The 25203-nt window shown below is 41.7% G+C and overlaps 1 protein-coding gene across 1 annotated transcript; it reads right to left on the reverse strand.

Annotated features, from left to right (window-relative positions):
• Positions 1 to 5406: 5406 nt before the first annotated feature.
• Positions 5407 to 23718, reverse strand: LOC143099947 (high affinity cGMP-specific 3',5'-cyclic phosphodiesterase 9A). Its single transcript, XM_076262854.1, has 14 exons — positions 23552 to 23718; positions 21191 to 21340; positions 20195 to 20246; positions 13177 to 13279; positions 12605 to 12747; positions 11962 to 12021; positions 9960 to 10137; positions 9269 to 9391; positions 8988 to 9080; positions 8545 to 8612; positions 7277 to 7379; positions 6716 to 6820; positions 6014 to 6160; positions 5407 to 5598 (listed from the first exon to the last, which is right to left on the reverse strand). Exons 1-14 carry the CDS (start codon positions 23661 to 23663, stop codon positions 5407 to 5409), a joined length of 1629 nt encoding a protein of 542 aa, XP_076118969.1. The 5' UTR covers positions 23664 to 23718.
• Between the last annotated feature and the right edge of the window lie 1485 nt (positions 23719 to 25203).

Genomic DNA, 25203 nt, shown 5'->3' on the forward strand with positions numbered 1-25203 from the left:
TTTATAAAATCGGTATTTTAAATTTGACTTGATTACATTTTGAGTGAAGTATTGTAGGCTACTTCGCTACATAAAAAAATCCCATCAGTTACTGAAAAAAAAGTTAAGACTAACGAAAACAGAAAGGGAGAGAAAAGAAATCGCGAATGAAGTGTAGGCCTATCTGCATACAATGTAAGAGGCCTATGCTGACTGCATCAGTGCTCAAAGTATTCTAAAAGTTTATCAATGAATTGTTAATAACTAACTTATATTCAAGTCATTTTCTGGGACTTTCTGGGATAATTATTTTTATTTGTTCAAATGTTCATACAATGTTCACAAGTTCAGGTGAGTGAAAGTTAGAATGGTGGTCATTTCAGACCACTTCAGCACTTCATAAAATTCTCATAGTTAGAGAACTTTACATTTTCAGAGTTCAGAGTTCACACATTTTTAATGAAATATACTTTTGGGACTACCTGCTAATACTTTTGGGAATGCAAAAGTCTTTTTATTAGTATTATTTAATTTGAGTTACATTTTACACTGATATGGCATGACGGCAATATAAACACAGCTAACAATGGTATTAAATTGCAATAGCCTATAGATTAAATGTAATGGAATATTCAACTAAGGTACACTGCTGTTGTTCACAGCACTAAGCTATTTATGGTTACTGATATACTCCGAGTCTTTGGCCCTCTCTTACAGCCAGGCATAGTAAGCTGGCCCTCGGAAGAAAAAGTTTGGGGACCACTGGTTTAATTGAATTTAATTGAATTGGCTGCCTTCAAGTCTTTCTGGAGCTTTCTCCGAGTGGTCCTTGGCTCTTGGAATTGACTATCCTTCTGACTCCCTGGTCAGAAATATTGCGAGGAGATCCTGCATGGCAGTGATGTTTCTTCCACTTGCAGATAATGGCTCCCATGCTGCTTACTGAAGATTCTGAAGTTTTGAAATGCATCTTTAACCAGTTTCATTGATATGTTTTGCAACAATAAGGTTGAAAAGGTCTTGGGAGAGCTTTTTGCTTTTATCCATCATGAAATGTTTCTTGTGTGACACCTTGGTAATGAAAAACCTTTTTATAGCCCATCAATATACTAACCAAGCTTATATTAATTTGCACAGATAGAAAGGATAACTACTCTAACTACTTACAGATTCCAGCTCGTTCCTTCCCTTTCCTTGCCTTAGTGCTTTTTCTTAGCTTGTTCAATACTTTTTCCCTGTGTTATTCCACTTCATTACACATGACTTATGGAGTTGTTTGGAATTTTTATGTGTGGATTACCTGAGTTATTACTAATGCCTGGTGAAAATGTTGTACCCCCCGTATTCCACTTTTCAAGGGCCCTCTCCTCCATTGGGGCCCTATACTTCCCACTCTCCCCCCCAGTTCGACGCCCTTTAATCTGCTGAACCTTCCAAATATAAAAAAAAAACTCTCTGCAACTCAACATTGGCCTGCCTGCCTCAGCTGCCTGTGAGGGGCTTTTCAGTTGTGCTGGATTACTGTTCACTGCAAAGCGACGCAAGGATGAGTGCAACTAACTTTGAAAATCAACTACTGCTCAAACTTAAAGGAGAACTCCATTTCTCAACATCACCGAGTACTGTCGGTATGAACAAAACTGAAACAATTGTTTTTTACCTAGCTCGAGTTGCTGCAGCTACAGCGCTACACACTGGGAGCATGAACATGGCTGCCTTAGCTTCTGGCTGCAGCAACTCGAGCTAGGACCAAAGTCCTTTTCAGGCAAGTACCTCCACTCGGCGGCCATATTGCAACACTTTTTGGGCACTTATTGTGCATCTATTTCGGCAGAAATGTGTGTGCGTAAGGCTTCACGACACCAATCTTGCTCCAGCAGCGAGATCACAACAGATGATTGGCATGATGTCTTCACAGCACACCACATGATTGGCTCAATGTATTTTACAACACACCACATGATTGGCTCAATGTATTCACATGTCAACGTTTTGCCGTGGTTGTGATATTTGTAGACAACTGACTAACCCCATGCATTACTATGGAGGATTTTTTGAGTGCTGTATCTCCTCATTAAAAAAGTCTCTGGTAAAACTGGTTGTTCTGGTACCTCCCCCCCCCCCCCAAAAAAAAAAAAAAAGTTACTAAGTAACTTTTACTTAAAGTACATTTTAAATGAACTACTTTTTACTTTTACTTAAGTACATTTTCAGATCGGTATTTTAACTTGTACTTCAGTAATATTTCATCAAGGTATTGGTACTTTTACTTGAGTACAATATTTTCGTACTTTTTCCACCTCTGTGCATGACATACTGCAAGTTGCAAACAATCTGAAAAAGTCAGGAATTATTATAACTCTGGTATGGGTACCAGCTCATATAGGAGTTGTAGGAAATGAGTTAGCTACAGCAAATCAGTGAGTTAGCTACAGTAAACTACAGCAAATCAGAAATTAAAAGAATGGTCAAAAACATAGTTAAGGGTAAATGGCAAACATTATGGGACAGTGGGCAGACTGGAAGACAGTTCTATAATATTCAGAATAAAGTGGGAAAGGGCAGAAATACGAACAGAAGCAAGGAGAAGGAGGATGTATTTTCTAGAATGAGGTATGGACACACATGGCTAAATATTGAAGAAACATGCTGATGGCAACTGTGAATTCTGTGGTAGTCCAGAGACTATAGAGCATGTTATTTTACACTGTACTAAATATCAGGAAGAAAGACAAAGATTAATCTCACAATTGCAAGGAGAACAGTTGAGGCTAAACTTAGAAGAAATTCTACAAAGAAACACAGGTGAAATGTGTCTTAACTATGTAATTGGCTTCCTGAGGAATACAGGACTAATTAAAAGAATTTAGTTTGATCTTTTGTTTTGTTTTGTTTTGTTTTGTTTGTTTGTTTGTTTGTTTATTTGTTTGCATCGTATTTGAAAAGATTAGACCCCAGTACCACACTCCAGTCCAGTTGGTGGCGGTAATGCACCATTAAAGTTAGTTGCCAACCGCCATTAGAACCGAAAGAAGAAGAAGAAGAAGAAGCAGCAGCAAACTGATTCCAGAACAGGCCCAGGGCAGACAAAGCATTTATTTAGCCTTCCTAGGTATTAGGCCTACATGTTTTATGTTCAATGTATTGCACAGAAAGCAACGGATGTAGGCCTATGTATCCCCGAAATGAGAAAATCAATGCAACTTTGGCCTACGATTTACCTGGTCTGCTGTTAACTGTTGTTGATGCATCCAAGAATATTATTGTAGGCCTACACTACACAATATGTCATTTAATGGCATCCTGCAAGGTGACCAGCTAGTGAGAATAAGTAAAGGGTGGAAGTTTGCTCTGAGGACAGTTCCCCTCCCTTCCAGGGTTGTTTTGACTGCAGTGACTGTCTGGTCGGTGTACCTGGACTCGCGATGCATGCTGGACTTTTGCACAATGTTAAATACAACCTACTATTCCTATGTCTAATTGCACTGTTATCTTACATAGACTAAACCTCTCACACAGATGCTTTATATTATACAATTGAACATGATGCATATTGTAGGGTACTACATAGGCCTACTGCGCATACTTTACATACACCCAATTGTATGTAGGCTATCCAACTTAATACGTTGTATATACTGTTATAACACCATGCTGTAGTACTCTACTACTATGATAAAACTATAACTAATATAACTATAACTTCTGTACATAATTCTGTTCTATTGCATTTCAACCTGTGCTGAGCTGCTTGGCAGTATTTTTTAATAGCATTGTTATTGAATGTCTGGAGCTAAAGAGGGTTCTGCAATCTGACAACACTCTATTGTGCCTCTGCGCACAAATCCAAAGATTCTAAATGATTTTAGACCGGTTGCACTGACATCATTAGTCACGAAGGTCTTACAGGGTGATACAGCAGGCTAATCTAGCAGGTGCAGGGTTCTCTAGATCCCCTGCAGTTTGTATAGAGTTGGCAGAGATGTGGATGATGCCACCCTGATGTTGCTGAACAGCCTATAATTCTGTGACCAATAAGTTGTTTTTCCAGGCTAAGCAGAGGCTATCTCTAAGAAGGTTCAACAACGTCTTTACTTATTGACAAAAAAAATATTATTTTAATGTGTGCACCAAAATCAAGACTTCATTGAATCAGTCCAGTCCGTCTCTGTAGTCTGGTTTGGTAACCTCCATCTTGCAGTCTGAAATAAGGTTGGTTGGCTTGTCAGAGTGACCAGCTAAGTCAGTAGGGTGAATACAGTTCCGCTCTCTAACCTTTATGACCATTATGTCCTTAGGCAGGCTCAAGCCATATTGCACTGTATAGACCACCTACTCCATAGTTTGTGCTTCTGCCTTCAGGTAGAAGATACAAAGTTGCTATAGATTAGATTAGATATACTTTATTGTCTGTTCCAAAAGGTTTACAGACATTTTTATACCTACAAGATTCAAACTTTCCAAAGTTACTATACCCACAAGATTCAAACTTGTCTGTGTCTGCTCTGCAATTGCTGAATTAACACTGATAGGCCCTACCACTCATGCACTGTATTTCAAACACTGGACTTAAACTTATAGTTGTCTCCTCAGTCCTCACATAGTGATCCTGTGCTATGTGTTTCTGTCCCTGTGGCCTGTCCTGTATTCGTCTTTAATGTGTATTTATGCTGGTCTGCTCGTGCTCTGGCTGCAACCCAAGTACATTTGAATTCACTTGATTTGACACACAGACAAATAAGGTTTCCAGTCCACTTCTACACACAAGGTGGCGCCCATCGTCCACCGTTGGTCATTGCCCATAATCAGTCTGCTGATTGCAAGTCTTGCAACCAGTTTTTTTCATTACACAGACATACAGAATGACTAGCAATTTCGGTACTTTATTGCACCAAACACAGTATAGCCAACAGGGTAAAGAGCATGATAGAACACAGCATGCAAGTAAAAATCTCACATGTATTCATATTCATTGGTGGTGGTAATTAATCCTAATTACAATACATTTGTATGTTTGTTTGTTTAGTAGCTCAGAGTTGCTGACTAAGTAGATGTTGCAGTTGCAGTTGCAATAATATTTCTCTGCTGTACTGGCTACAGCTCAGGGCAGGCCCATGGCTGTAGGAATCCTAACATCATGCATTAAACTGTATGTTTCTGTAGTGTGCTGTGTGTCTCAATGTGGATAAAAGGGAATAGTATACTGTATATGAAGAATATATAACAAGCAAATAACTAGAAATGTAGAATAAATCTGTCAGGCTAGGCACCATATCCTTGTTCATTGTTTTGTTTCCTCCCTGTCTTGTGAAAGAAACCATTATCAATTTATTGCACTGATTATTTCAGATAGTATACTCTATACATGTCTGTGAACAGCCTGGTATCTCTGTGAGTGGAGAGGAGAGCCCCCTACTGGTGTTCAGGTCACACTGCGGTGGGTTTCAGACTGGACTCAGCCTCATCCGGTGGGTCTGGTTCCTTTGATCCGGAGGCCGAGGCCTCTTTGGACTTCCCTGTCTTGTCGCTCTGGGCCCGGTTCAGTTTCTCCCTCTCCAGGGCTTTCTCCATTTCTGTGTAATAGTTCAAGGCCTTCCGCACAGGGTCGATGATATGGAGCTACAGCAAGCAATAGGGATTTTATTCTTTTTAGCAGGCACCATTATCAAAAGCGCTCACAAAGTACAAAGTTATGTAATATGTGATGTTATTGTAATGTAACAATATATTTTAAGTTGAGATACTAAGGGACCAGGTCACGGTGCACTCATAAATTTATTCTGGCACCCTGAAAATCGCCCGCTCTGTGTCATCAGCCAACGTGCCCACAGTGCGTTCTGAGAGTATACGATCAGCTTCAAAGTACCTGACTGCGCTCAGAGGGGCCGTATACAAATGCACCTCTAAGAGAAGAGTGTAGCAGTGTGTGTGTGTGTGTGTGCATGTGTGTGTGTGTGTATGCATGCATGTGTGTGTGTGTGTATGTGTGTGTGTGTGTGTGTGTGCATGTGTGTGTGTGCACTCGGTCTCTCACCTCCAGGCAAGGAAAGAGGTTGGCCAGCTCCATGAAGAGTGGCAGCAGGACAAACCGGATGAAGCCAGTCTGGGATGAGGGCTTGGTCACTTTGTCTCGGTCCATGAACGGAGAAACAGGCAGGCCCTCAAGTTTCTCCATGTCACTCTACAGTAAGATGGTATAGTAGTGGTCAAACATGATGGCGGTGATGCACTTACCATACACTGTCCTTTCTTCCCACCTCTAGCTCCTTCCTCTTCTACTACTTCCTCCTCCTACTACACTCACTAGTACATAACAACGGCATCTCATGCTCTGGCAAATGCAGGTCTCCTCTGCATTGTAGCTTGAATGTTATTCCTTTGGAATGAAGTGACTGCTATATGAATAAATGTAATATAATGCAAATGTAATTATGCATTTAGTAGAAGTTTGTGCAGTGAAATAGGCCAGGGTTGTGTGTTTAGCATCTTCCATATGACCATCAAAGCACAACTTGGAAGGTTATGGGTTAGTATGGACACTGCTGGACACCTTTTCTCAAGAAGGTATAGACACACATTAGGAGATCTTAAAGTTCCTGTGCTCGCATATAAAATGACAAGACAACTGTAAAGAATATAATCATTATAGGCATACTTTTCAGTGTGTGTGTGTGTGTGTGTGTGTGTGTGTGTGTGTGCGTGTGTGTGCGTGTTTGTATGTGTATGTGTGCGTCACCTGATTAAAGAACTCCTGCAGCAGGCAGTCCAGCCAGGGTTCTGCCACGTCCATGGGCCTGGCCTCGTTGGAGATGTCACTCACCTTGATCAGGATCATCATCAGCTGTGGCAGCAGGGAAAGGCCAGCGTTAGTCACCGAGAGCAATCAGCTGCCCGTGCACACTGTAGGCATGGCAACGCAACGCAACGCCAGGCCCATCGGCTGAAATCACATCACAGCCTGGAAGGCCCCATTGGCAATCAGCTGGGTCCCTGAAATGCACTTATGTGCAGCGACAGCAGTTGTTGTTTTCTTTGCAGACTCCGTCTGTCTCCAACACTTTAGCCAGAAGCTGTTTGGGAACTTTATCTGTGATCTATGTGTGTGTGGCACAGTGCTTGAGCGTCTATTTCACAGACCCAACCCACAGCGCAGCACTATTCCCACACTAGCCCATCATGCAACTAGTATACTATCTGCAGTTGCATAACTCAAGTAAATGGTTTTGAGTGTAATGTGTATATATATATATATATATAGGTCATAAAATCACTCATTCGTGGACTAAGTTCAAGTTACCACGTCTCTGTGGTCCTTGCTGCTGAAGTCAAACACAGTCAGGAGGGACTTGAACTTGTTCAGGATCTCATTGTGTCTGGTCATGTCTGTGGCCAGGATGCACCTAGCAGGGACAGAAGAGGTGGTGTCAACGTGTGCAGGATTTGGGATGGAGAAGTGGTGTGAATATGTGTGCAGGATTAAGGACAGGAGAGGTGGTGTTTCAACGTGTGCAGGACTAGGGACAGGAGAGGTGGTGTCAACGTGTGCAGGATTAGGGACAGGAGAGGTGGTGTCAACGTGTGCAGGATTTGGGATGGAGAGGTGGTGTGATTATGTGTGCAGGACTAGGGACAGGAGAGGTGGTGTCAACGTGTGCAGGACTAGGGACAGGAGAGGTGGTGTGAATATGTGTGCAGGATTAGGGACAGGAGAGGTGGTGTGAATATGTGTGCAGGACTAGGGACAGGAGAGGTGGTGTCAACGTGTGCAGGATTAGGGACAGGAGAGGTGGTGTCAACGTGTGCAGGATTTGGGATGGAGAGGTGGTGTCAACGTGTGCAGGACTAGGGACAGGAGAGGTGGTGTGAATATGTGTGCAGGACTAGGGACAGAAGAGGTGGTGTCAACGTGTGCAGGATTAGGGACAGGAGAGGTAATCTGAATATGTGTGCAGGACTAGGGACAGGAGAGGTGGTGTCAACGTGTGCAGGATTTGGGATGGAGAGGTGGAGTGAATATGTGTGCAGGATTAGGGACAGGAGAGGTGGTGTCAACGTGTGCAGGATTTGGGATGGAGAGGTGGTGTGAATATGTGTGCAGGATTAGGGACAGAAGAGGTGGTGTCAACGTGTGCAGGACTAGGGACAGGAGAGGTAATCTGAATATGTGTGCAGGATTAGGGACAGGAGAGGTAATCTGAATATGTGTGCAGGATTAGGGACAAGAGAGGTAATGTGAATATGTGTACAGGATTTGGGATGGAGAGGTAATGTGAATATGTGTGCAGGATTAGGGACAGGAGAGGTAATGTGAATATGTGTGCAGGATTAGGGACAGGAGAGGTAATGTGTGAACGTGTGAGCTGGACTAAGTTTCAATTAGTTTCAATATAAACGGCAATATATACCGTACATTCAGACTCTATTTCATAGTTACTTGCCATAATAAAATTGGAGAGGATGGGGGTGAACTGTTATACCATGGCTTCTCTTTTCAACCTGCACTCAAATGAAATTTAAAAAGTGGGAAAGTTTAAGAAGTGCTTGGTTGAGATCAGTACTCCATACCTGATGATTCCTTCTCGTATTCTTTTGTACTGATCTGTTGACAGGTTTCGGAAGATGTTGCTTTCATTCTGAAGCACAGAAAAGACAGATGAAGGAACCAGTTTCTTTCCAATAAGGTCATTGATTAATGTAATTGCAGAACAGGCAAAGCCAGATGACTCTCTCCTAAAATATTACCACTTTAACATCATAATGTTGACAATTCTTAAACTAAAGCACTTTAGACTTTGTGCTTGCAAAAGCAAATCATTATGCACTGTGTATTTGAAGTAAAGATGATTTATGCATAAAGAGATTTATTCAAGCTATGCAGAAATGAATTCATCAGTACAGGTGAGCCTGAATACAACCAAATCACACAAGACAAAAAACTGGTTAGGATGAATTATTATGTCACTAATAATAGCACTGCCTAATGACGTCCCTGGTGAATATGGGTTTACCTTTTCCAGGATCTCAAAGGCAACGGCACAGTGGTGGTTCTCCAGAGGCGAGATGTCATTATAACGCAGAGCGAGTTCTGTACGCGCGTTAATCTGGGCAGAATAATGAGAAAAGAATGTGTCCGCTATGTCATGTTTCTATATTATTTTGAGTGAGAAGTACAGAAAAAATATGATAATGTCCATATCGTGTGTTATTGAGGCATGTTGTTCAGAATGTTGACTGCTGGGAACAGTGTGTGTGCTGGTAAGCATGTCATGCCATTTGAGAGAACAGTCACCTGGTAGGCGTTGTTGTACCCAGTGTGGTCAAGGTCGTGACAGACAGCCGAGGTCAGTAAGGTCAGGAGGTCAATGCTGTCCATCGTACTCCTAAGGTCTGTCAACCATATCAGTCCATACATCTGCAGACAGAAAAAGGGCCGACACCATTTAAGTCTGTCTGATGTCTACAATAACAACTGAGGTGATTCTAACAAGAACTTTCTACTCAGAGGACACAGACAAGACACCCTCAAGAAACCTCGAAGCATTCAGACACAAAAGAAAATAATAGGACATGTAATTTCTCAATAACAGCCCTCTGTGTCTATAATCATAACACACTCGGCAGAGTCCACAGGTGACCCGTGTGTCCTTCCTCAGTCCTCTCCCAGACAGACTCATACGAGAGGGGAAATACGGTAATGGCTCAGTGATGGCTTAGATATCTGTACTGAGCAGACTATGTCTTTCCCCCTCCCTTCTTTTTCAGCTTTCTTTAGTTTCCTCTCCCTTTTCCTTACTGCCTGTGTCCCCCCCCTCCATCCCTCTTTGATGGCCTGTCTTTCTTTCTCTCTTTCTCTCACTCTTTCCCTCCCTTCCTCTTCCTTCTCTCTCCCTCTCTCTCTCTCTCTCCCTCTCCCTCCCTTCCTCTTCCCTCCCTCTCTCCCTCTCTCCCTCTCTCTCTCTCTAATCCCCTCTGGTGCTCACCATCTGTGTGACGCAGAAGCAGTGTTTGAAGTTGTGGAAGGGGATGTTGTTGTAGCGCCGGTAGACCTCGTAGAGGAACTGCTGCAGCACCTCCAGCTCGATGTTGAAGGTGGAGATGAAGTCCAAGTCCACGTACATCACCTGCAGCAGCACCATGATCTCTGCATCCTCCCACTGCCTGCACACGTACATGTATACACACAAACACACACATACACACACATGCACATACACATGCATACACACACACACACACACATGCACATACACATGCATACACACACACACACACACACACACATGCATGCACATACACATACACATGCATGCACACACACGCATACACAAACACACACAGACGCATGCACATACACATACATATGCATGCGCGCGCGCACACACACACACACACACACGCATGCACATACACATGCATACACACACACATGCACATACACATGCATACACACACACACACACACAAACACATGCACATACATATACACATGCATGCACACACATACACACACACACACACACACATGCATGCACACACAAACGCATGCACATACACATGCATGCATGCACACATACACACACAGACACACACACAAACACACACACACACACATACATGCACATACACATGCATGCATGCACACATACACACACACACGCATGCACATACACACACACAAGTACATGTACACACACACACACACACACACACACACACAGACACGTACACACATACACAAACATATGCTCACATACACAAACACACACTCACATACACACATGTGCATACGCACACACACATTTTTTTCACTCCGGTATATGTGCTCCCAGAGTCACCTGACCTATTAGCACCTGGCTATACCAGATACAGATGTAATTTGTAATTTGTTATCATAAATCAAGTGAACCACTCATCACTGTTATCTTTTGCAAGCTAACAACCTAATTTCCAAATATTAATATCAAAGAGATTTCTTCATTGCTAAAGGCTTTGATTCTCTTTTCAAATTAAAATAATAATAAAAAAAAAATGGTAACACATCACTAGATCTCATCAAATCTCAGTCTGTGATATTTCCTCAGAAACCATCTGTGATGTTTGATAATTCATTCTGTGTGTCCTTGTTGAGATCTTGTATGGCGGCAAACGCACACAGACATCATAAAAGAGATCATAAACCCTCGTCCATTCAGACTGCAGGAGTGGCCTCCTCCTGTTGTGTCCATGTGAAAGGGCCCGTGTTAAACAGACAGGCTGGGCAGAGCACACAACGCATTAATGCGACCTACAAGGAGCAGGTTTTAATGAAGGTGCTTTTCAGGAGCGCTGCTTTGGGCTGCCGGCTCCAGGGCTCGGGGCCAGGCTCTCACAGGGCTCACACAGCCCATTCATATTGATATGAGTGGGGATGAAAGGGACAGCAGCACTGCCAGCATCTTCCATGGCTGATGCAATGAGATGGTGGCTGAAGTGCAACAGGTGTGGTTTCCTTTCCTTCGGGTGCTATTATGCACAGATACATCAACCAAACACGTCTGATAAACAGCTTAATAGTGTTGCCAAACATACAGTCTGTTCAACTACTATATTTTTTACAGCATTTATTATATTACAAGAGCAGAGCTTGGCTTAGAAAATGTAATTCCTTGATTGGTTGCAACAACCATATTTTAACGTTCCATAATGCTAAAAATATAAATCGTTCAGTAAAATTAATAATATTGTATTTTTGTGGATAGCTTCCTAATGAGACTGATCCACTCAGTTATTGGTGATCACTGTTTAGTACACTGTTTAGTAGCCTTAAGACCCAGGCCATCTGGTGTGATATACTGCTTATATAAGCATTGACTAAATGTATACCACACCTCCAGAAAATATAGCATAGCCTAAATCAAGTTCAATCAGGATTTAAAACTTTTATAGAAATGATATCATGCAGTGATGCAGTGGGCACTGTGCACTGTCACACAAAGCACTCACCAATTATCAAAGGTGGGAGTCTTCAGATACTGCCTCACCTCATCAGAGACTTCTAATGAACTATTGGGAAAGTAAGTGTAATTACACATTTATTAGACCTTTATTCATTCACATTTATTAATTTGGCAAATGCTTTTTTTAAGGGTCATTGTCCCCGGAGCAACTTGGGGTTAAGTGCCTTGCTCAAGGGCCCAGTGGTGGAAGCCGGGTTTAAAAAAATGAACCCACAACTTTTCTAGCTACTACATGCTAGTCTTGAATTTCCCCTTGGGGATCAATAAAGTATCTATCTATCTATCTATCTATCTATCTATCTATCTATCTATCTATCTATCTATCCATCCATCCATCCATCCATCTATCTATCTATCTATCTATCTATCTATCTATCTCTCTATCTATCTATCTATCTATCTATCTCTCTCTCTCTCTATCTATCTATCTATCTATCTATCTATCTATCTCTCTCTCTCTCTCTCTCTCTATCTATTTATCTATCTAATCTATCTATCTATCTAGCCCAGCTGCTTAGCCACTGTGCTCCCACCCCCACATGTATTCTACAATTTTTTATTCTTACTGAATATGTGATTTATTCTGGTGGAAATAAATACTTTATTCAGTAACTACGGCCCATTCTGACCTCATTTGGAGGAACTTGTCCCTGACGTGCTCACACTCCTCTCGGGTCTTGCGAAGGGTTCTCTTGTGGTAGAATGGAGACGGCTTGTGGGTCGCATTAGACAGCTCTTTAAACAGGCCAAGCCAACTCAGGTGCTCGACGCTCTGCAGGGAACCAAATATCATCCATCAATATTGTTGGAGAAGGTGACATCATCATCATCATCATCATCAGTTTGTTATCATTACAGTCAGTGCATTGTTGTTTTTGTTTTGATTCTTAGTCAACACTGAGACATTTCTACTTCTCTTACCCTTATTTAAAATATCTTACTGTATTGATTACAACCCTAAAACAGAAAACAGGGACGTTGTGTAAAATGTGAATAAAAACATAATGTAATAATCTGCAACTCTCTTAAACTCATATTTAGTTGCAAAAAGGACACAGACAACAATAAAATGTTGAAAATGACAAATTTGACTATTTCATGGAAAATAAATGTTAATTTAGAATTAGATACCAATTATTAGTATTGATTATTATAACCATCATTTTATTAGACATATTCAGTTTTTGCAGTTATGTTTCACCTCGAGTTTTTCCCTGAAGGACTCCACCTGTCTCTTCATCTCGTACACGATAGCTGGAGTCTCCCCTGCCTCTATTAAGATCTTCTTCTCCAGACTCTGTAACCTGCATAGACCACACATACTGTCAACGTCACCTAAACTGTGCTTTGTAATTAGGTCATTATTGGTCAGTGTGTGACAAATAGGCCATGGGACACAGATAATGAAGTGTGTTACAGTTTTTCTCAGTCGCTTTGGTGCTTTTCTCAGATCAGAATGAAAATTCTCATAACTATTAGTTCAACCTCCACAACATTTAGTCATTTGTGCACATCATAGTAGCAATTTCTCCTTCCTCTGAACAAATTGCAAATGCTTTTGGACATGTAGCAGTTGCTTTGTCATGTCAGTCAAAATGAACTATACTAATGAACTAATGAACTATACATATGGATGCTGAATAGTCGTTCCCAATAAAACTAATAGTCTTCATTTCATTGTTTGAGTCATTACATACAAAACTAGATGTACCGCATAGCGGTACAAAATATGACCGCCGCTCAGTCCTGTCCATTCCGCGAAAATAAATCATATTAATGAATTTGTCTCCATCTTCTACTCCATCCCCCACAACTTTTGTGTATGCTTGTTTGGAATGTGTGTTTGCACACATTCCGCACACAAAGTAGCCTACTGGCGCTGCAAAGGTGAATAGATTTGTTTCTGGGCCAAAAAATTTGCAGCATTGTTATAAAACCTTTAAAATCTCTAAACAATCACAAGTAGGGCAGTTCATCACAGTCCATCCATTGCAACTGGACTGATGAAAGGTACACCTGCAGGCTACATGGTATTTGGGAAAAGCAGAAGGTAGCAGCATAATGTATTTATTTATTTATTATTAAACAAAACAATCCCTGTTAGTTCCATGCAGTTTTCAACAGCTATCAAGAAGAGAGGTCATGTCATGGATTTTTGTGAATGTTTCTTCTTCTACATATGCATACATTTAGTCATCTAGTTCAAATGATATTCAGCTTTATTGTCAATGCACAAATTAAATACCAGTAGTCTAAAACAAAATGCCGTTTTACCCAGTGGTGCAAATAACTGACATGTCCAAAAGGGCCTTCATGAAATGCGTTGCGAGACTTCATACACATTTTAACGGGCAAAGTTGAAGAGCTGTCCGTTATTGTTTGTGCAAATAATATGCTGATTCATGTTCCCTTGCATTTTGCAACTATGAGGTCCATGGTTAAGCTCAATCTTTTGACTTTCACCCAGCCTAGTGCATGCGCCCGATAGAAATATTGTTTAATTTTGCGATTGAGATATCCACGCACTGGCGCCCCCCCTGCGACGTGTTCGCCCCACGGTTTCAGAGCTAAATGCAAAAATGCATAGAGGGAGTTATTACAAAACCGTGACTGTTAACAAACTATAAGCTATATAAGGTAGGCCCTATGCTAGGCCTATTACACAACACTTGTCACTAGGCTATGCTAGCGACCCAAATAAAATCTCCTTTGGAACCAATGGCTTCCCAGTAAACAAAATAAAGTCCTGGCGACGTCCCCTAAAGGTCCCCTGGCGAACGTCACCTCCTCGACATTGTGTAGGGTTCCCTTTACGTCCCGCGGACCTCTTTTCGGGAGGTCTAAAATACTTCCACGAGACTTTGAGAGGACGTCCTGTTATGGTCACCGCGACGTTATGCGCGCGACGTTTATATTTCCGCGATGGTAAAAAAAAAAAAAAAAACATGAAGCGCGATTTAGTACGGTAGGCTATTCCCAGTAAACAAAATAAAGTCCTGGCGATGTCCCCTAAAGGTCCCCTGGCGAACGTCACCTCCTCGACATTGTGTAGGGTTCCCTTTACGTCCAGCGGACCTCTTTTCGGGAGGTCTAAAAGACTTCCACGAGACTTTGAGAGGACGTCCTGTTATGGTCACCGCGACGTTATGCGCGCGACGTTTATATTTCCGCGATGGTAAAAAAAAAACATGAAGCGCGATTTAGTAAGGTAGGCTATTACATCCTGTAAGTCTCAGCGTTGCTGGGAGAGAGGTAGACGGAACATGAACACGCATTAATGACTTGTTCTACAACTACACAATCAACTTTACTCACCTCATATTTTCACGCATGTATGAAATCACGTCCTCCGAATGCATTACAGTAATGATGAGTAGACTTGGATATTTATACCGGGCTAGGATGTCCTGCTTTGACATCTACGGTGTCATTTTCTTAATAAACTAATACGACGTTTTAATGGGCATATCCCGTAGCATATTGTTCAAAACATCATCAGAGTAGGTCAAGTAGATAAATTGTTCAAACCATATTGTTTCAAAATATTAAAAACTAATAATAGCCAAAAATACTAAATGAATCGCAATGCATGCTGGGAAGCAAAACTCAACATGAAATAAGTACATGGAACATAGAATGCATTGACGTTATATCCACTCGTTTTCTTGGACCTGTGAGGGACAAAGAGGGACAGCCTATAAATGTAAGCCTATCTTCCTGGAACATTGCAGATAAAGAAAAATGTATCGTTTTCTCTAGGCTATGAATGCTCTTTGTAGCCAACTTTAAGATGAAATAAATAGATTCCAGATGTTTCTATTCTATATCATTGTTTTATTAATAAACAGTAAGGCTCTGGTGAGGCAGAGAGCTTCTGCTCCCCGTCAGAAATCTCATCGGATACGTGCACTCTTTGCTGTTTCCACAAGGAGCTGCTGTAACATCGGGGACAGCTATGCGTGACACTTTGAAACGCGAGCATGCGTCAAATAAATTACAATGACATTTAAACAAGTCATGAAGAAGCAGTAGCCTATCCTTAATTCTTCTGCAATGTAGCACATCTAGATCGTTTTGCTTTACAAATTAAGTAGTCACTTCTGTTGCTAGACAACCCTAAACAAATGCTACGTGGTCTGTTTTTAACATTTCTCTAGTTTTATTGCATCGTATTCAGCTCCAAAAGTCGGTTCAGTCCCAATTCGGCCGTGTGTGTGTTTCTGAAAATAAAACAGATAATAAGTAGGCTACGTGACTACGTTAAATAAACCACTGTCTATTTAGAGCATGTTACATGAATCACGTAATGACAGTTATCTGAAGAAATGCGCATTGTAGGCTAAGCTAGAAGCTAAGAACAGCGACTTTGCTAACGTTACACCAAGCATCACATCAGCTAACATGAATTTGATAAAATCCCTTCCCTAGTTTGTAACGTTATACATTAACGTTAAACTCAAAATGTATGTGCTACATACATTTTGTATGTGCTACATACATTTTGAGTTTAACGTTAACAACCCTTTCCCAGTTTATGAAGTTGTGCATCTATGAGCAAAGTAGACATAGGCTACTTTGCTCATAGACGCACAACTTCATAAACTGTATGATATGTTGCCTTAGACTACGGTAGGCTAATGCAGCTACTGCTAGAGAGACTAGATAGATACTTTAGTCATCCCGACGTGTAACGTGAAGTCGTGCATGGATGTGATGTCTTCGTCCTGCAGGCGGTAGCCAGAGCGCTCTCAACTCCGCTGCCATGTGTGAATAAACAAACGTCCCCCCCATGTCCCCGATATAACGTTATTGTCGGGTCCTTAGGAGGTATTTGAAATGACCAAATGCAAATGTCATCCGAGGGACCTGACAGTGACGTCCCCAGAAAGTCCTGCACCGGACGTCATGCAATATCCAAACGATAACTTGCTCCGGACGTCAATAAGGTCACCGGAACGTCCGCTAGAGAACATGACGTTCGGGACCAATCGGGGACGTCGTGAATGTCGGCATAAGGTCCGGGGGACGTCCCGTGTTTGTCGGGTTACACCTTACAGTATCAAGCTGCCACCTCTTGGCGAATCACGGAAAGGGCGAATGAAGTGGACACTTCTAAATGGAACCCAACCCACTGTACAGTAGCTCAAGGTCTGTGGCTAAAGCAGCCATAATGAAAGCGTTATCATTGTTTGGATACTTCACACACACATGTTTTTTAATCGCATAGACTAACTACCAAGCTGGAATCACATCGACTCCCCTCTCACACCCTAAACACGCTCTTCGAACAAACAAAAAGCGCCTCAGTCTCAAGAAATAGCCATAGGCAAAACTGTATCTGACCGGTGTAACGTTGGTACTAAATCATCCATCGCAAAGAATGATTTTTGTAGCACGTACAACAAATATGTGTAGGTACAGCCCTGCCCTGAATACATCTCAACGTGCGCTCTAAAACATCTGGTTTAAATGGAGATGTAGATCATCACGGGTGCGTTAATAAATCTACATTGCGGCGAGTTGACACAAATTATTCACTTTGACGAATTTATGTAGTTTCAGTTACTTTACTCTGATCCATGCTCTTCCTTACTTGAATCACCTTTGAAAATAGAGGATTGAAGTAGCCTATATGGGTGTTTGGGAATGAACGTTGACTCAGATGCTTTTTGAGACCTTGAGCAGAAATGTCCCAGCGGTGTTTAGGATGCATCATAGACAGGTTATCTTTCAGGTAGCCTATATATTTTTCATTAAAAAACCATCACCTAGCGAACGTGTTGTGGCTAACTCACTTAGCTCCTGTTAGTAGCCTAGGTTATGGTCATAAGCAAATGAGATGACAGTTCAAAGATACAATTAGTGCTGTTATCGATTTGCTTGGTAGCCTATAAACGCATTTATGGTTTTCTACAAATACATCAATAATCAAATTGGCCTCCATCACTCAACCATGCTAACGGTAACATTATTTTACCTACGTTCTGCTATTGATGCTATTGATAGGATTAACGTAGCCTACCTGCAGTAAAAAACAAGCATGTCCGATAAACATTCTCAAATTTTTTTCGGCTTCAAGAGGAAATGGGAATTACATGTCATGCAGAAATCATCCTACCCTTAGACGTTCTCTGCGGTAAACTACTAGCCTACAGTCTTGTCCTTGTAGGAAGCGTAGTGTCTTTCCAATTCCAACCCACTTTAGATTAACTTCCAACAAAATTACGTCTCACTGCAACGATGCGCCATCTAGTGGACAAACGACTACATGACGCCAATACTGGAAATGCAGCCAAATTATTATTATGATGAATATTTGGTTTTCCTTTAATCCTGCTGAATTTGTAATTATGTATCGGCAGTTGCCGATACTGATGGTATACGTGCCTGTGTGTATATGTGTGCACCACCATCTACAGGCCAATGAGTGTACAGTCACTAAATATACACATAACTTAATTTTTTAGACCCCCCCCCATGGATGAAATTCTACGAAACTTGGCATACCCCCAGAGAATGTCAGGTTAATCATACACATAAAATTTGGTGCAGTTCTGAACGTCTTTACTGAAGAGAGGGGCGATTAAAGCAGAATGATATTGCATTTTCATTTTTTACCGGGGGGTGCAAATCACAAATGATTATGGGCTAGGTTGATGTGGGCCCTTGAGACCAACATACCATAAAAATTTCGTCATCCTCAGTGCCACGGTTCAGGTAGTTATTTAGGAAAAACTGCATTTTTTGGGTTACGGGGGGCCCAGCGCGGAGGGGGAGTGCCCCCCGGGGACCAAACGAAAATTTTCCGTAAAAGTCTAGTGGGGCTACATACCCACCAAATGTCATGTGCCCCGGTGTTTCGGTGCCCCGGGTATCGTTGACCAAAATTTCAGGAAGTAGATGACGGGGAAAAAAAAAAAAAAAAAAAAACTTTGACAATCCCTATATGACCGCTTCGCTAGCTTCGCTAGCGGCGGTCATAATTAGTGAACTAATTATCAAATTATGTCACAATACTGTAGAATTGCAAAGAGCATACAGTAAAAATGTGAAACGTACATATTCAGTGTCTTGTACTCACTTACTCTCCTAACTACAGCAATTTCTAACTTTACTGTAGTTTTCAAATGGCTGTACAAGTACTGTATAGTGCTGTCTTGAGCATGTTCAGGTTGTGTTGCCGAGTTCTGACCTTTTTTTGCATGGGAAAACACTGAGAGAATAAACTGCCATAATAAAAACATGACAAAGCCATTTGAATATCTTGTTCATAAACGATGGTGTCAAGACTTCTCATTTTGAAGACAATGGCAGTTTCATTGACATAAATACTTGCTTTTGAGGAATGGACTATCCATTTTGAGCAAGTGATGTGCTTTTGCAGGTTATCCACTAGGTTTGGCAGTTTGCACTAATTGTTTTGAGAAATGCACTAACTGCTCTGCAAATGTTAATAGTGATGTGAGAAAAGCACCAAAGTGACTGAGAAAAACTGTAATGTCAGATATACACGGGAAAGGTGTTCAATTATTTGTGCTATAGGAAGGGGATTCCCCACAGCGGCCAATCAACAACCAAGCCTAACATTACACAGCATGATGCCAGATACAACAGCAATGCACATAATGGTTGATAATGCGTCACATGGTGTTCCTGGGATTCATAAAATCTTTCACAAAATAACATTTGCTGTCTGTAACCGTTGACCTGAATGCCCAACCCAAGAAGCAAAGCCCCGAAAACCATGTCACCAACAAAGCAGCCTTCGTGAGCAACAAGTCGGCTTCTTTAGCAAGTGCTTATGGCGCAGTGATGCAGGCTGTAAGCAAAGCCATGTCTGAAAGCTCAACAAAGGAACCAAAACAGCACACAACAATACGTTTAGCAAGTGAAACATCAGCACCTCAACTCAGATACTAGTACTTTTGTGACAAAAAGGCCTAGGGACATAGTGAAATGTGTATGAGGTCGTGGTAGCGTAGTTGTTAAGGATAGCTAGCATGCAGTAGCCAGAAAAGTTGTGGGTTCAATTCCCGGCTTCCACCATTGAGCCCTTGAGCAAGGCACTTAACCCCAATTCACTCCAACGTAACAATGCCCTTTTAATATAATTGACTAGGTCACTTTGGAAAAAAGCGTGTCTGCTAAATGAATAAATGTAAATGTCAATGTATGTCATTTACACTACTCTTGAAAGTGAAGTGCAAAGCTGACTGTACCTTTTCTCCATGGATGACAGATCAAATCCGAGTGCCACTGCAAGTTCTGTACCTAACATAGTGACAAACAAGCAAAAACAAAACGTCATGCCTCTTTAAAAAGTATACTCACACATTTTATCCTCCTATGACATCATGACACAAGACTGCAGACTGTGTATGTGTACATATTTTAGTTCAACATTGTATCGTAACGTCAGCTATTACCAACCGTCCTGTATTTCCAACCTTTTACGTGTATGTGTCACTTAATATTCATTTCTATACAAACCAAGACGGCGGATTCCTAAAGAAACGCAAGCAACCAGACCATAAGTGTATCTAAATTAGCTATGTACCAAAAATTTAATTTTACCGTGACTTGAAGAGCTGTAAACAGTGTTGTAAGGCAAATCCGCTTTATTGGAGCTCCAGTGGAATTTTGATTTGCGACGAGAATTCTTGGGCTAACCGTTGATGTGCAGGTTGGGAATAAGCACCCACCAGCCCAGCACTAAACTCTGAGTGTGGTAGACAAAATTGGATATTTCAGGCAGTAAAAGCCCCGAACCAAACTAGATTTTGTTCAAATCTACACACCTATGGCTACTGAAAAATGTAAGGTTCATTTATCAAATGTTATTTTGAAGTATTACGTAAAAAACATTGTTGTTTTAGAATTTTCAAACAAAATGGTTGGTAATTGGTACGTTTACGATATGTATCATTAAACCAGGGAAAATTCCCCTCCAATAACATCTTTATATTGTCTTTGCAGAGTTTGTGTCAAAATATAAACAGTATCTTGTAAGTAATATAAGAAGAACAATGAAATACATCAAACACCTCTGTGTGTTTATTACTGCTTGTACCCTTGTTGCAGTATAATTCCTTGGTGTTTATTAAATAAAGCACTATATGCATACAAGTTGTTGTTATTGTTGTACATTTGTATCAGTGATCAGTATTATGGCTGCCTGGCCCTGGCTTCGAGGCAGAAAATACCTAACGGCTCACTGTTGCAGTCGGCGGCCACCACCTCCAATTTGTAGGAGGACTGGGGTGTGTTGGGGGCTAGCTGGGGGGAGATGTTGATGATGTTGCCCTTGGGGTTGTAGAGCTTCAGGATGTCGTGGGGGCCAGCCTCTGCAGCAGAGCGGAACAGGTCTGTGGGAGCCATGAGATTTATGAGTAGAGGCACAGATGTACACACACACACACACAAAGATTATCAATAGGTAATTACAAATTAGGTAACACCTAATCTAACAACTAACAAATATCAGCAAGCCATGCAACAAGCAGGCCTACTCATTATTTCAATAGGCTGCACAATGAACCAGATATTCAGTTCAAAAGACCACTTCATGACACCTCTGCATATCATATTCGCCCCGGGGGAAGATTTTATGATCATACACCTAATTATTTTCTTTGGCGCAAACAGTGCTCAAGTGCAGCACCTTGTGCTCTAGAACAAACAACCGTCGCCCAGAGGTCGTATAGCCTCTAATTGGGTTGTCACTGTTTGCACACTTCTCATACGCACTTTGGAAAATGGAGCCTCAAAAATCAACAAGATGTGATGTTTTTTTCTCATGCGTATAACATTGAAAACAGAAAGGTTCTAAAAGAAGATGTTCTACGCGAAAAATATAAAAGGTAGTAAGGCATCTAGGGTATCTAATTTTGTTTTCCTTTTTTTTCCCCAGGATACAAAAGATTTCCACATAGAAAACGTAGAGAGCACTTTCTTCTCCATAAAGCAGTACCTATACAGACGCTAAAACACATATCAGCCTAACCCAACATTTGCTGTTACGGGCAAGTGAGTGCCGTTTGCTGGTTGAAAGATAAACCAACATTAGTGTTATAGCCAAAAACTGAGTGCAGTTTGCTCATGTAATGAGGAGATACTGAAGATGACCAGTGTGGAATAAGCTCTTTGCTCAAGCTTGTGTTTGACCTTCTCTGGCAAATTGCAGCTAAACGACTAATCATGAAGATAGAGGCCCTAAGCTATAAATAGCAAAGGCAACATACATTTGCTGTGAGGCAGAGGCTGTCACTCAAGGAGCCCTGTCAACTACACCTGTGCCTTCCTCTTAGCCAATCAGAGTAGACGCAGCCTCAGAATGGAACATTCTCCCAGCATAGACTTCCTTTCATTGCCAGATCAAGATGAAATACTTCCATGAAGTGATGTAAGAATTAACACATAAAAAGCCACAATCATTACATCAACACGATACTGTGAACTTTGTAAATAACCCTCAATTCAAGAGTTCAGCAAGGACTGAAATGGGTTTTCACTGCATGGCCATTAACCTAATCTACAGTACAAACAAGTTCTGGACCGTTCTAAGTAGAATGTTAAAGGTTTTCTTTTTCCCTGTGGTTCTACTAACTAAGTCACACTTGTGTGGCTGAGTTTTTTTCCTCTCCAAGAGAGAAGCATGTCACTCATCTCTGATGAGGACTGGGAGAGTCTCGAATCAGATGCTGTCATCAGATGCTGTCATGCTTCACAGATCTGATGGGGAAATGTACTTTATGGTGCTCTGGCCAATATGAGGCACTCAGCGGAACCCTGCGGTGGCCAGTGAGTCACGGGGCAGAGGCAAGCATCATCCCTTTGTGAGGTACACAAACAATGCTCCACTTTGACACACATCATCATCTCTGTCACCATATCATGCTATTGCCATTACAAAGTCAGTTGCCTAAGACTGAATGGAGTCTCTCTCTTCCTCTCTTTCTCTTTCTTTACCGCTCGTTTCATCTCTCTCTTTCTCTCCCTCTCTCTCTCTCTCCCTCATCTCAACAGCAGCTGTGGATGGAGAGAGACCCTTGTGCTCCTTTTGTCTGTCACGAGCGCTGCTCAAGGGCTTCACCTCTCGTCCTCTCCAAGTTGAGAGGCTGTTGATTTTTTTACACATCACAAACTGATTTTCACAGAGAACATGGGTGTGTAGACAAGCCAATAAAACTGAATCGGTTTATGTTTAAGCTATAAACTTGACATGCACTTCAGTAGTGTTCATGTCCATGTTGGTTAAAGGTAAATTATTAATTTTATTATTAAAAATAACCTCACTACAGTGTTAATATCACACTATAACTCACTTATGACATTTTGTTTCCTTTTATCTTTTCATAACTGAACTGCAGAACAAAACATCAACACATCAAAAGGGTTTTATGATTTCTGCAGGATATTTTACACAAATTAAAAGAATTGGGTGCAAACAAACTTAAATAAGTTGAAACGTCATTATAATGAAATAGTATACAGGTTCATAGTTTGTATATGCTGGAAGCATGTTTAAAATGTAGTGACCTGCAGAGAGATATAGCCTCCCTGTGGTTAAGACCCACCTTTGACGTCTTGTGCGGGGCAGTCGAGAGGGAACTCTGCCTGCTCTGGTCTGCCGTTGATGGTGAAGTAGATGATTTTGGTGGCCATCTCCTCCGGTACAGCTGCAGACATCCCCTCTGCCCCCTGTCACTGGCTCTCTGGTGGGAGGCTGCTCCGAATGCATCTATTTGACAGAGGGCTATTCCTTCAACCCATCCTCTCAGTCACCCTCACTCCCACCCTCTTTCTCTTTCACTCTCCCACCCTCCCTCTCTCTCTCTGTCTTTACCTCTTCTCCTCATATTAGTTGTGCTCATCGCTTGTTTTCACCATTTATCTTTGTATCTGATGAATTCTGCTGAAAGCTGTACATGATGTTGTATTTAATTGTGTTTAATGTGGTATTTAACATTTATAGGCTATTTGTTCAGCATAGGTAGATCTGGCGGACTTTGACCTATACGCAATAGCCAAGGTCATGAGACTCTAATAATGTATGTAACACTGAGCACGACGTTAAGCAGTGCTCCTGTAGCACTATTGAGAAGACATCACTGTGCGGAGCACTTGAAGAATTGTGCCAGTAGCATCGCTGGTTCGAATCCGGCTTGAGGCTGTGGCTACCGCTGTCATGCGGTCTCCCGTCATATTGCACTACTACGCTGTCTGGTGGTCAGTGCAATCGCGAGTGCAGGCCGGCACACAACTCTTTTATGAAGCCAAGTGTGTAACTGTTTGTAACTGTTTGCTTTCTGTTTGTGGTGTACTGAGGGCATTCATATTAATCATTGATATCACTTGCAACAGCCAGAGAAATAAAAATCAATTTTATGAAAAGGAGGACCTTTGACCTACACACAATAGCCAGGGTCACTAATATGTATACAATACAGAGCACTACATTAAGCATCGCCTCCGTAGCACTGTTGAGAATACTGCGCTGTGTAGCCTACTTTAAGAGAAGTTAGACTAACGTGACAAATGTCAATATTTTTTTCCTCGACCGGCCCAAAAGTGAAGCGGCCCACCGGGAATTCTCCCGATTGTCCCGATTACCCACCCCGGGCCTGCCGGCCGCCGTTACGGACGTTGTCCCGCGATCTCCCGTTGTTTTACGCGACGCCGCCTGCTGGTCATCGCGTTCCCGATGGCACGCGACATCTTATGAAGCCAAGAACCTGACTGTTTGTTACTGTTTGCTCTCTGTTGTGCTTTTTTTTACTGAGGGCAGTCATATTGATCATTGATATCAATTGCAACAGCCAGAGGAATAAAAATCATTTTGAAATAGGGGGATGCCCACTGAGCGCTGGACTTTGACCTACACACAGTAGCCGGTGTCACTAGACTCTATCATGTAGGCTATATTATCATACCTGTTCATTCCTATGTCCCTCGACATATCGTGACTAAATTCAAGATGGCGTCAAACGTAAAATTCCTTAAGGTACTGTCTGTATAAATTGTCTTGTAAATAAACTACAGTGCTTTTTCAAAGTTCTCCATGTCTCGTTTTAAATGTCAAGGCCCTCGGAAGTCTACCAATGAAGTATGGAGCTACTTTGAGCCTAGTAAATGGTGTAAAACAGTTATTTATTTGCATGGCTAGGCCGATGCCCGAGGCACCTCAACGAAACACTGTTGGTAGCATTGGCTAGCGCCAGATTTCTGA

Source organism: Alosa pseudoharengus, unplaced genomic scaffold (assembly GCF_046254945.1).
Source record: "Alosa pseudoharengus isolate Yale_2024_CS ecotype anadromous, Long Island Sound unplaced genomic scaffold, YU_APseudo_1.1 YU_APseudo_1.1_scf_3, whole genome shotgun sequence".
Lineage (NCBI taxonomy): Eukaryota > Metazoa > Chordata > Actinopteri > Clupeiformes > Clupeidae > Alosa > Alosa pseudoharengus.